Genomic DNA, 13669 nt, shown 5'->3' with positions numbered 1-13669 from the left:
TTGGCAAGACACTGTCTCAAAAATAAAAAATAAAAAGGGATGGGGATGTAGCCCAGGGTTAGAGCACCCCTGGGTTCAATCTGCAAAAAAGAAGAAAAAAAATCTACTTGGGAACTATAGGTATCAATGTTGCATAGCCTGTAGAATTCCTTGCATAAACAGTTAAATATTTCAAACTACTACCAAAGTCAAATGAACATTTACCTCCAATAACTCTGATGAAACATCAAATTTGTATTCTCTGCCATTTTCTTCTTCTGGTTCCATACGCTTGTAAAACAGCATATATGCACTGTGTGTCTTTCAGAGGCAAAAAAAAAAAAAAAAAAAGTATAGTTTCATTGTGACAAGGTATAACTCTAAAATTAGACATTGTAGAAGAAAACAATATAAAATTATGATACATGAAATAAATGATTACCTTTTCAAAGGAGAAATCCATAAATTTATCTGTAACAGAATCATAGGTCTTCGTCTGTTTAAAAAAAAATTTTGCTTTACAAAATGAATTTATTCAGCTATACTTATGTAAAAATTATTTCATAAACAGCTATTTAATACTTCAAAGTAAGTTGAAAATAGTTTTCAAATTATATTGCATTCATAAAAAACACATGTATATGGTTTTCAGATAGAGAGTGCTATAAAACTGAGATAGAAAATTTCCGTGTAAAAAAGGAAAACAAAAGAAGGTGTGGCAAGGAAACAGTTGGTCTGGATCTAATTTTTGTAAATGTGATAAGTAAGTAGAAATATCAATATCAATATTCTCAGTAACCCTGTAAATAAGAAAAATACTATTTCCATAGTATTTTTCTTGATATTGATATTGATATTTCTTTATAGGCAAAATGTTGTCATATATTTTGAGATTTCAAAATATTATCCATATGTACTCAACCAATTCTTAAAAAACAAAAAGTTTGAGCCTTAGAGTTATGACTTTTTGCAGATAAAATGGATTTGTTAGTATTTACATAAGGAATGTAACTGACAGGTGACAGAGAACTAAGTATCAGAAAAAGGCATCAGTCAACCAAAGATATCACAAAAGAAACCATGGAAAAGAAAATAAAACAGAAGGAAAGAGAAGAGTGAAGGTATGAGAGATGAGATCTAAGTAAGAGAAGATAGACCACGAAATATAGGAGGATGAATTTATAGAGAAAACTGCACATGTGGAATATAAAGTTCAGTGGTGGGGCTACTAAATCATTAGATATTAAAGTTCTACTGGAAATTCTGCAGAATTCTAGGTTGTGACAGAAAATATTTTTTAAAAGGCCAAAAGGGGGCAGGGAGCAACTGACAAGGAGGATTATGGGCATGACAATGGTAAGAGAGAAATCTGTTTCTGAAAACACAGACTCAAAACTTTTTTTTCAAAGTACTTTATCAAAAATATGTAACAGAACATTAAAATAAAATGGACCTGTGATTTGGTAAACTACCTTTTAAGAGAACCCTGCAACTAACTTATCCCTTTCTTTTCAGGAAAAACTCCATTAAAAAAAAAAAATGTCCTAGAAATAACATCTAGAGATGTTTGATTTAGTGATAGGTCGAATGCTAAGTAAATAATAACTTTCCTTTCCTACACATTTCCAAATGTTAGCAACTGGACTATTCTTTCTATTCAGAACAGTAGACAGGAGGACCAAGAAGCAATGAGAAGTCTTTCATTAAAACCTAGAATGGTCACAACCAGAAGTTATTTCAATTTCTGACCTGTGAGAATCAACAGATTTATTTCTGTGTTTAATTTTTCCCCCTGGTGTTGGGGACAAACCCGGGGTCTCACATATGCTAGGCAAGCACTGTATTAATGAGCCACATCCTTAGCCCAATAATGTTCCTATTAAAACAGCTTTCAGGAAACTGGTACTATGCCAGGATAAATAGCAGATGAAATAGTAAAATGTCTTTTTAATGTTCTACTATAAATTATTTAACAAAGGAGTTCCTTTTCTAACCTATAACAAGTGTTAGTAAGATTGCTGGTACCTTCAAAAAGCATTAAAATAATAAAAAGATTTCCTTGGGCAAGATTTTTGAGATTACATCAATAAATGATAATTTCTTTTTGCTCTAATTCCATAGAATTCATTGAGTAAACAATATGTTCCATCATAATGCTCTTGGAAATATAACTTAATTTCTGTACTATTATTTAGCTCTATTTTTAAGACTTAACTTTTTGATCAGACTGCTTGAGGGCAAAAACAGTAATTTTTAAATATTTCCTGTGTCTTGTGTATGCTATGAATATTCTAAACTTCCAATACATATCAATAAACTTTGGATTTAAAAATAGCAATTATAAAAAAGTTATGAAACCTCATTATTGGATTTTATGATACCTGAAAAGTCACAAACCATTTATAATTCCTAAATGAAACTTACCGTCATCTCTCCACCAAAACACTCAGAGGCAAGTTGAGCAGAATCAAAAGGTTTTACCTCAGCATCATTAAAAAGGTACCTAAAACAAAACACATAGTATGAATCAATATGCATGTATATAATAAATCTCTATACTTGCCACTATTTTCACAATATTGAGATTATATGCTAATATGTGGCAAATACTGATCAAATTATTATTTCATGTGTTAAATTCTAACAAGTTCTTGATTTTACAACTCCTGGACACTACTAGAAGTTGGGAATGGAATTTCCTAACAGTCATGACCACCTTAAAATCTGACAGATCAGTCTGGGGATGTAGCTTAGTGGTACAGTGTTTGCCTACCCTGTGCAAATCTCTGGGTTCAATCCCTAGCACCACAAAAGAAAAAAAAAATACTGATAAATCCATTACAACTTAATATTAACAAAAACAAGGAATAGAAACTTTACTTAAATATAACACGTAAAGCTATTATATGGGAAAGAGAACTTAAGTCTTTGAAACTTTCTGGGCTAGGGTTGTGGCTCAAGTGGTAAAGTGCTCGCCTAGCACTGGGTTCAATCCTGAGCACCACATACAAATAAAATAAAGATATTGTGTTCACCTTAAAAAAAAGCAAACCTAAAACATAGATATTATTAAAAAAAAAAAAAAAAAAAAAAAGAGGGCTGGGGATGTGGCTCAAGCGGTAGCACGCTCGCCTGGCATGCGTGTGGCCTGGGTTAGATCCCCAGCACCACATACAAACAAAGATGCTGCGACCGCCGAAAACAAAACAAAAAAATAAAGAAATATTTTTAAAAAACTCTCTTCTCTCTCTTAAAAAAAAAAGAGAGAAATGTGGGAACTTTCAAAGATAACCATTTCAAAATTTATGATCAAGCAGGGTGTGGTGTCACAGACCTGGAATCCCAGTAGCTCAGGCAGCTGAGGCAGGAGGATCGTGAGTTCAAAGCCAGCCTTAGCAACTTATCGAAGCTCTATCTAAAAATATTTAAAGAAAGGGCTGGGAAGCCAGGCATGGTGGCATGCAACTGTAATCCCAGTGTTGGAGGCTGAGGCAAGAGGATTATGAGTTCAAAACCAGTCTCAGCTACTTAGTGAGACCCTGTCTTAAAAGAAAAATAAAAAGGGCTGGGGATGTGGTTCAGTGGCTACATAGCCCTGGGTTCAATCCCTGGTACCAAAAAAGTAAAGAAAGAAAGGGGAAAAAAAATAACAACTACCAAAAAGATTCAAAATATATTTATGGAAATTGGTAAGAAAAGTAAAAGACACCATGGACACAATGACTGAATGGGTGAGAAGTACTAGCTGAATGAAACTATTTTGCTAACTACAGATCAATTAACAGTTGTCTAATTTGTTCAAAGCAATATCCCTGAAACTGAGCACAATGCCTAGGCATACATATACTATCTACAGAGGTATCCAAAGACCACAAAACAGTTATTTGGTACTCACTTAATAATTTCCCACTGTTAACTTCATAAAAGAAAATAAAATGTGTGGGTAGGAAAAGGCAAGGTTTTCTAGAGTAGAACATGGAAATAACTTGCAATTGGCATACATGAGGACTTTATGGCACCCTATAGAAGGCATTCAGCAAAGTGAATGAATACGGAGAAGGTAAGATGTGGAATGAGCAATTTTGACTGTGAATTTCCTAAGACTGTGTGTAAAAATCTGTGCCTATTCTTCTGAGGAAAGCATTCATCAAATGCTCGAGAATTCAGAGACTCATGAGTTTAAGAACTGATTCATAGTTTTTTGAAAGTCATTCTCATTTAAAAATTCTCTTTTCCTTATTCATTTCAGAAAGTTAAAAACTGAATACACCTGAAAACTACTTTAAACTCATACTTTAAAAACGGGGAAAAGAGGGGAAGAAAGTTAAAAATTCAAAGCAAAAAACATTTTAAAAACTCACCATTTATTATTTTTATAAGCATGTGGATTGACTATATCTCTGATGAAGCTATAATAGTGCCCACCATCTGCAGTTCCTGTGTGAACAGTCACTCCTATCAAGTCATACTCATAGCTCTCTGTGTCTTTTGAATGATCACTGACTTCCTTAAAACCTGAAATAATGTACATAAAATGGCAATAATTTTGATAACTGCCTAACAGTGACATATTAGGATCACTTTTTATACTCTGTATATAAAATAGGCACAACTACTGTATATATTAAGTAGGTATAAAAACAACTATTTGCTAGTAATTCAGGATTCATAGCCAACTAAGAAACATATTATACAAATAACTGGGAAACAACCAGATATTAGCACGTAATTATAGGAAACCACAATATAGTAAATATAAAAATGTTCATTTAATCTGACAGGATTTTGAAATACATAATATATGTTTCATTCAATTTTATCTGTATTAGGAATTGGCAAACACAGACCTAAAAAAGCATTAGCATATTTTTGCCTTTCAGTCTCAAGGAAAATAGAGCACTGTACTGGTATCATGGTTCCAAATGTCCATCAGGTAATAGAAAGCACAATGTATTAGAAGGTCTGTGTAGTTAGAAACAAAACACAAGATACACTTTCCATCACCAAACATATAAAATCTAGTTCTCAAAAGGCACTAAGGAAAAAAAAAAAATCACAGAATTGTTTAAAAAGTTTGAAGAAGATTTTTGACTTATGATCTATATATATATCCCACCACCACACAAGAAAAAAGTAGAATTAAGAGTAAGAAAAAAGAGCAGATTTGGTTAACTTGAACACATAGTCTACACTAGATAGTGAATTTACAATTAGGTAAAAAGAAGTGTCAAAACATTGGCTGAGAAGCATGGATGGGCTCATTTAGGTGTGCAGAATCTGAATGTCAGTCACTAGTAGCCTAGCAAAATCCTTTACCTTGGCACAAATTTCTGCTCCCCATAAGCATGGAGTCATCATTGAACAATACAACAAAGCACAGATATTACAAAGTCCTACTATAGTTTTCCAAATGGTTTGATAAGAGGTGTAAAAAGTAAGACGTATATAAACAAGTCGGCTTTTTAACTTTACTTTTGTTTTCAAATATATCCCTATTGAATCATTTCCTGAAACTTAATATACACATATCCTAAGGGAATTCCCTAATCCCATATTCCTTCACATTTTACTTGCCATCTTCAAACAAACAGTATGTTCTTCTTTTGATACAACAACCTATATTCATTGTTTACATCTCTTATTTCCCATTTAGTGAGGGTAAAAAATTTACTGAACACTCATGAAGTGCTAAGCTGAAGCTATAGATTAAAACTTAGTTCTCTTTCCTAAAGCTGCATTGTAAGGTGGCTTCCTCATATCTTTAAAATGTAAATAAGATGCTGGCAAGATCCTCATTATGTAAAAGGCAACTTTTTGCTAAGGAAAAAGCGGAAAATGCAAGGCAAACATTGTTGCACATGTCTGTAATCCCAGTGCCTTGGGAGACTGAGGCAGGAGGATTCCAAGTTCAAGGCCTGCATCAGCAACTAAACAAGGCCCTGTCTCAAAATAAAATAAAAAGGGCTGCAGATGTGACTCAGTAGTTAAGCACCCTTGGCTTCAATCTCTAGTAGAAAGAAAAATAGAAAAGGTAAGACCCAGAAGCTTTCAATTTTCTTCTCTTACTGATCTCCTTTCCTAAATCCTATAGTCCTTGAGGCACACATCTACTAGTTTAAAAAAGTATTGGTCTCATGAAGAAATAATTTGGTGCTTATCTAGTTATGAACTAAGTGCCAATTTCTTGTGTTTTTTCCCCCTTTATGGTATAGGGGAACTGAAAACAGAGATGCTTTATCACACAGCTATATTCCCAGTCCTTTTTTTATTAGTGTGTGTTTGTCTCACTAAGTTGCTGAGGCTGGCCTTGAACTTGTGGTCCTCCTGTCTTAGCTTCAGGAGTAACTGGTATTACAGGTGTGCACCACAATACCCAGCTACCAAGTGTCATCTTTAACTCATTGCAATCTGCCTTCCTATTGCAACATGCAAATAAAATTACTCTGATAAAGATAACCTAAGACTTTCAACTTGTTATTTTTAGTCCTATTCTTATTAGAACAGTTCTTTCTCCTTAGCATTTAATTCTTAAGACCACATTCCTTTATTCTTGATATCTTTCTGAAATACTGACATCAATATTCCCTCATCCAGTGGCTTAAAATGGAAACAAGAGAGTCCCCTCTTCCACCCCCACCCACTAGAAGCCAACCAACTGAAATATAAGCCTCATGGGAGGCTTATATTGTTTTTGTCATCACTGTATTCTCACAAATTACATAGTACATAGGTATTCAATAACTTTTTACTGGATTCATTTATTCAGTCATAAAGTCTTATTAACTACATAAAGTCTTATTAATACATATACTTCTCATCTCCCTTTGCACTCTTTCTTATTTAAGCCACAATTTTCACTGTGGTTTATAAGCATGGCCTCTCTACATACCTTTCATCATTCTCTAATCCATTTTAGAATAATCTTTCCCAAAGGCTCACCTATTTGTCAGCTCCCTGCTTACAATTCTTTTAATGGTTACATAGTAAATAAATATTATAATATGACCTAAGAACAAAAGAAAAAAATGTTCTGACCACTGCATTTTACATGTCTCATTAACCAGTACTTCCCCACCCTCCCACCCAGGAGTTCCCAACTTCTTTTGAACTAACTCTTACTGAACTTCCTATCTCTGCTTAAATATTACCTTCCCATGAAAGTCTTGATTCTTCTATTGTTAACACATCATACTTTTAATTTCATGTTCAACATAAGACTTACCCCACTTAGATCTAAGCTCCTCGAGAGCAGCAACCATATTTATCTTGTTCCACTTTTATGTCTCCAATACCTAAAACATGATACTAGTAGAATACTAAATATTTATTGGCTAATTAATGTATCTTCAAAAACATTTTCATTTCTAAGACTCAGTTTAATTTTCTTAACTATGTAGTTGATAATAGCTTTATGATTTCCTTGTTATGGAGACTTATAACACAGACAACCGAAAGATAGAAAATTACCTTCTTTCCTGTCACTTTTTCCCATAAGAAAATCTTCTGTATAGGGTGTCATATCCAAACGTAACGGGAAGGAAAAGTGTGTATTCACTTTTTCTTTCATCATAGTGACCATATTAAATGTATACCTCATAGTATTAAAACTCAGAATACGAGGCAATTTCTTAAAACATGCCCTGAAAAGTAAAAAACAAACAAACTTACTAAATATTGTCATTCAAAAATACTTTAGTTTGCTGTGTGGCATGCCTATAATCCCAGTGACTTGGGGAGAGGCTGAGTAAGAGTACTTCAAGTTTAAGGCCAGCCTCAGCAAATTGGCAAAGCTCAATGAAATTTATCAAGATCCTGTCTCAAAATAAAAAATAAAAATGGTGGGAGATGTAGCTCAGAAGTAAAGCACCCTGGGTTCAACCCCTATTGCCTCCTGCCCCCCCAACACCCCCCCCAAAGAACAAAATCAAAACAAAATGATCATCAGTTTCATTAACATTACACTATCCCTACTTTCAATAACCAACTTAAAGTAGTATTCTAAATCACACTCTTACTGAAGGTATACACCCCCCGAAACACTTACATGACTTTTTCCCCCTTTTTTCAAAGAGATATCCCTGTGTCTAGGTAAGAAAAATTAAAGATCACAGTAGAAGACAGCAAATGAGGGCCGGGGTTGTGGCTCAGAGGCAGAGTGCTCGCCTAGCATGCGTGAGGCACTGGTTTGATCCTCAGCACCTCATAAAGTAAAATAAAGACATTGTATCCACCTATAACTAAAAAAATTTTTTTTAAAAAATAGCAAATGATGATAGAGATATCAATGCATACTTTGGAAGCATGAAAAAGTGCACATCATACTCTAGCAACAAGGAGGTATTTGGTTAAGTTTTCTTTCCCACCTTAAATAATAAGAATCAGCAGAACATGGTAGTACATGCCTGTAATCCCAGTGATTCATGAGGCTGAGGCAGGAGGCAGGCAGTTAGTTCAAAGCCAGCCACAGCAATCTAGGAAGAACCTAAGCAATTGAGCAAACCCCTCAATTATCTATGAGTGACTCATTATATTCGTCTATAGTAGGTAACTTTAGATTGATTCTCATTCTGTTTAAGTCCTTCTTACCCTAATCCTAATTCTCACAGGAATTTGTCTTCTTTTTTATAACTGCTTGCATAGCTCTGCTTCGATGTGATTAGTTCTATCTATAGCTTTTCTCTCTTGCAACCAACCTGTTTTATGGAGATTGAGCCAAAGAATAGCATTCCATTCAAATGCACACTGACCTGAAAAAATATTTTCTTAACCTTATTGATGATGCTTCTCATTCTCTGTCTTCTGACATACATAGATCTTTTCATTAAAAAAAAAAAAAAAAAAAGTTCTTTGGTCCCAAAGTTCCTTCTAGCTTCTATATTCCCTGCTTTTTTTTTTTTTTTACTGTCAAACTTGTAAAATGAATAGTTTATACCTAATGCCATGTAATCTAACAATCCTGCTTCTACTCCTACAACATGAAAAATGAATGACTATTTTGCTCACAAACCCAATACTTTTATCGCTAACATATTCTTTCATCTTTGTGAACTATGTCAATTGAAGATATTATTTTTGAAATTCTGTCCCAATTTTTTTATTACCATCCCAATTTTCTAACTTTCCTTACTTTTCTTGTCACTTTTTTCTCTGTACTTTTAGGATGGTTTAGGCCTCAGTTCTTTGCATCAGTTATGTTCTTTCTTATGAAGATATATTGATATCTGAATAATTGATTGAATGAAGCTAATTCAAAAATATGGATGTCAACCATTTGATGTCATTGTATGTTACCAATCTTACTTTCCATTACTAATTAATATGAATTCTCTACTTGACAAAGGCTAGCCTAAACCTGACTATTTTTTGTATTGGGAATTGAATCCAAATGCAATTTACCACTGAGCTACATATATCCATAGTCCTTTGTATTTTTAATTTTGAACCAGGATCTCCTTAAATTGGTGATACTATCCTCAACCTTGAGATTCTTCTGCTTCAGCTTCTTATTCTCTGGGATTAGAGGTATATACCACCACAACTGGACTTCTTACAGATACAAGGTCTTATCTCTCTCCTTTTATTCCTAATGATAAATGGCATAAACTGGTCTTTTAATCCAATTTCTGTGTATCATTCAATGATAATGTGACACCTGTATTTAATCACTCTATCCTAAACCTATCAATTTATAGCCCTTAAGAAACTTTCACTATAGAAGCCAAGAAGAATACATGTACTTTGGTTTGTAAATAAACACTCTATCATATTCTACTGGGCATACAGTAGAGAGGTAAACAATCAGAACGACACTGGTAAGTATTTGATGAATTAAAAAGTCAAAAAGAAAATCTGAGAGAACATAGGGTGCTTTAAAAATCTTTTGTGCCAGGTATGGTGGTACAGGCCTATAATCCCAGCAGCTGGGGAGGCTTGTGAGTTTAAAGCCAGCCTTAACAATAGAAGCCTCAACAACAGGAACTCAGTGAGACCTTGTCCCTAAATAAAATACAAAATAGGGCTGAAGATACAGCTCAGTGGTTGAGTGCCCCCGGATTCAATCCCTGGTACCAAAAAATAAAAATAAAAAACAAAAAATAAAAAAAATAAAAACTCCTTTTTGTGCCAATCCATCTATTGTTTAATCATTTAATCCATATGAATATTCTTTGATATTTATTTTTTAGTTTTTTCAGCGGACACAACATCTTTGTTTGTATGTGGTGCTGAGGATCGAACCCGGGCCGCAAAAGAATATTCTTTGAAATAATAAAAAATTATAAAATGTTTGATATGAATTATAAAGTAAATCAATTTTTTATTTGAAAATACCTAAACTACTATTTTCCAGGTAATCCTCTGAAAAATTTACACTGAGGAAAAGTATTTTTGAACTGAGTACAAAAACTTAAAATAACACCAATACATAAAAAGAATCAGCTTGAACATAGCATGAAAAAATTATACAATAGTCTTTAACTCAAAAGTTAACTAACTTCTAAATCTAACTCTAACCCAGACCTCTTTCAAAGGTCATATAACAATAGGCAACTGCTTGCAGAGAACTCAAATTAAAGAAAACTTGAATTCTGTTAGATTATCTATCTCCCTAAAATCAGCTCATCTACACTATTTTACAGATCAGAATTTGGAAAGTCTCTATTCTTTTGTGCTTGCATGTCCTCACTATAAAAATGGGAATAATAATAGAAACTACTTAAAAAGAATGCTGTGAGGATTAAAGGAATAAAATCAAGTAGTCATGAGAGTAGTACCTGCTAAACAGAAAATACTAAAAGATACCTATGAAAGAAGTCACTAAAGCTAGATACCTAAGAGGAAATATGATTTGGGGTCGGGAGGGAGTTTACTGGGGATTAAACTCAGGGGTACTTGACCACTGGGCCACATCCCTGGCCCTATTTTGTATTTTTTTATTTAGAGACAGGGTCTCACTGAGTTGCTTAGTGCTTAACTTTTTGCTGAGGCTGGCCTACTAAGTTGCTGGGATTATAGGCATGCGCCACCGCACCTGACATAAATGTAAATTATTATAAAAATGGTTATTTTCCTTCCTTTCCTGGGTCTGCTTCTAAAAATTAGACTTCTTGCACAAGGTTAGTGAGTCCCACTTTCTTTCTGTAACTGAATTTATATACCAAGTTATAATTCACTGAATAATGAATGAAAAGTTACTGCATGAGATTGAGATCCAAGCAGCTGAGTTTACATTAAACACAGTTTTCACAGTTTAATCTTATTTTATACCTAGTTTGTTTTTTACTTCCATTGGATGATTTTATCAAAATGATAAAAATCATCCAGGCACAGTGGCACAAGTCTGTAATCCTAGGAACTTTAGGCTGAGGCAGGATCTTCACAATTGTGAAGTCAGCGTAGGCAATTTAAGGAGACCATGTCTATCTAGAAAAGGGGGTCAGGGGCCTATACCAGGGGAAGGGAGACAACTCGGGGGTAAAGCACCCCTGGGTTTAATCACCAATACATAAAATGGATAAAAATTGTATTTCAAACAGCATACCTTTTTTCAGCTCGTACTTTCTTCCCGCAATGAGAACAAGTATACATGTTGTCACCTTCTAAGGTGTCTTTAATGGTGACTTCATCAAGAGACTCCTATGTATAAAACCACATTTTAAAAGTTCATGTTGTTATTGTTTACAGCATGTAAACATACAAAAAGCATTAAATGGGGCTAGGTTATGGCTCAGTGGTAGAGCGCTTGCCTAGCATGTGTGAGGAACTGGGTTCAATTCTCAGCACAACATATAAATAAATTAAAGAGCCATCGAACAAAAAAAAAAAAAAAGAAAGAAAGAAAAGGCAATAATTACAATTTGGGCAGAATAAATCAAATTTGTTTTAAAACAGTGACTGTTTAGTAGTATATCATTTTTTCCCCTCATGAATCTTACTATAATTTTTAAAGAGCTAAGTATTTATATTTTGATTGGACAAAAAATATTGTGTGTCCTACCTTTAATTTTATTTGATCAGCAGGCCAAGAATAATATACATGAAAACATAAAAATGTTAATTTTCTTTCAAGATGACAAACTTGTTATATCAAAATAATTAAAACATAAAAGGTCTAAATTATACAATGTTACTCACATAAATGTTCTTCATATCAGCCACCTGGCACCTCACAGTATAAAACTCTTCAGCAGTTTGACTAACATGTTCACAATCCTGATTGATCAATGGTCAAAAATTAGTAATTTTTACTGTAATGAGCTAAAATACTTTAAGATCTCCAAAAGCAGAAACCAGGTAAAATACTTACCAAGGACACAACATTGTTGGTAATTACACCTCCAAATAAACTTTTGACGGTATTTTTCTTTAATGTAAAACAAACAAAAGTCAGAAATGAAAATGTAGGCAAATCTTCATAAACTTCAAAGAAACTTTTCAGTATTCTAGTACTAACCAGTTCTGGAGACATTTCTTCAATTTTAGTAATCAGATCAGTAAAAAATTCTGTCATATCTTTCTGCTCCCCAGTATTCAGAGGCTGCTTATCCATGGTGTATGTTTTACAAAAAGGTCTAGGATTATATGCTTTGCATTCACTCTCCTATAAACCAAAAGAATTTGTTAAACAATACCAAGAAAATAGCCACAACAGCTTCTTAAGTGAATGAACAAAAACAATAAAACATGTGGTAAAGCTACAAGGTTCTCCTAACTTCATTTTTGTTTCATTTTTCATACCAATTTAAATTTAATGGTTTCAGTGCCAAAAGATGCTTAAATGAAGCTTATGAAACTATTTTTAGGTATAGGAATTTCTGTAAGATATCCTTGACTCAAAGGACTCCAATTTGTATCGTGAAGCATAAATACAAAAACATTTGTAGTAAGTTTTTTTGGAGGGGGTGGAGTCTAAGGGTATACTGGGTACAGAAACCAAAGGCTCTTTATCATTGAGCTACATCACTAGCTCGTTGTTTTTTTTTTTTTTTTTTTTTTAAGTGATAGATGGACACAATATCTTTATTTCATTTGTTTATTTTTATGTGGTGCCGAGGATTGAACCCAGTGCTCCATAAGTGCGAGGCAAGTGCTCTGCCACTGAGCCACAACTCCAGCTCCATCCCCAGCTCTTCTAATTTTTGAGACAGGGTCTCACTAAGTTGCCCAGGCTAGGTTCAAACTTTCGATCCTCCTGCCTCAGCCTCTCAAAATTACCGGGACTACTGGCATGCACCACTGCCATCACGCCAGGTTGAATAAATCTTTCTACAGATTGAACTTTCTTTTTCGATAGTTTGTTGTTGTTGTTGTTATAGTTTAAAATAGTAGTTTTTGTGTTGGGGATATAGCTCAGTTGGTAGAGTGCTTGCCTTCATGCACTAAGGCCACAGGTTCAATCCCCAGCACCCCCCCACACACGTTAATAGTGTTCTGTATCTCAGTGCAAATGGCACATTCCTGCTCTCTTAAGAAGTGCATTAAAAACAGAATCAAGGGATGACTATTAAACCTTTTAATTTAAAAAAAAAATTTATTCAGGCTGGGCATGACAGCACATACCTGTAGTCCGAGTGACTTGGAGGCTAAGGCCTGAGGATTATAAGTTTTAGACAAGTAATAACAACTTAGTAAGAACTTGTCTCAAAATAAAAATAAAAAGGACTGAGGATGTGACTCCATGGTAATAATCCCC

At 34.0% G+C, this 13669-nt stretch overlaps 1 protein-coding gene across 5 annotated transcripts in view; it reads right to left on the bottom strand.

Moving 5' to 3' along the window:
• Nucleotides 1–13669, bottom strand: part of Usp34 (ubiquitin specific peptidase 34) — a 219644-nt gene that overhangs the window by 49209 nt on the left and 156766 nt on the right. For all 5 annotated transcript variants that reach the window (XM_046423315.2, XM_046423320.2, XM_058572885.1 and 2 more), the window contains 9 exons: nt 12431–12577; nt 12284–12340; nt 12112–12189; nt 11519–11613; nt 7447–7619; nt 4341–4494; nt 2404–2482; nt 422–475; nt 205–300 (listed from right to left, as the gene is read on the bottom strand). In XM_046423315.2, coding sequence (XP_046279271.1) covers nt 205–300; nt 422–475; nt 2404–2482; nt 4341–4494; nt 7447–7619; nt 11519–11613; nt 12112–12189; nt 12284–12340; nt 12431–12577 — 933 coding nt within the window. The remainder of the gene's footprint in view (nt 1–204; nt 301–421; nt 476–2403; nt 2483–4340; nt 4495–7446; nt 7620–11518; nt 11614–12111; nt 12190–12283; nt 12341–12430; nt 12578–13669) is intronic.

Source organism: Marmota monax, unplaced genomic scaffold (assembly GCF_021218885.2).
Source record: "Marmota monax isolate L192 unplaced genomic scaffold, Marmota_monax_Labrador192_F-V1.1 WCK01_AAM20220418_F8-fsc00015, whole genome shotgun sequence".
In the NCBI taxonomy this organism is placed as follows: domain Eukaryota; kingdom Metazoa; phylum Chordata; class Mammalia; order Rodentia; family Sciuridae; genus Marmota; species Marmota monax.
This window is presented reverse-complemented; position numbering and strand designations above follow the sequence as displayed.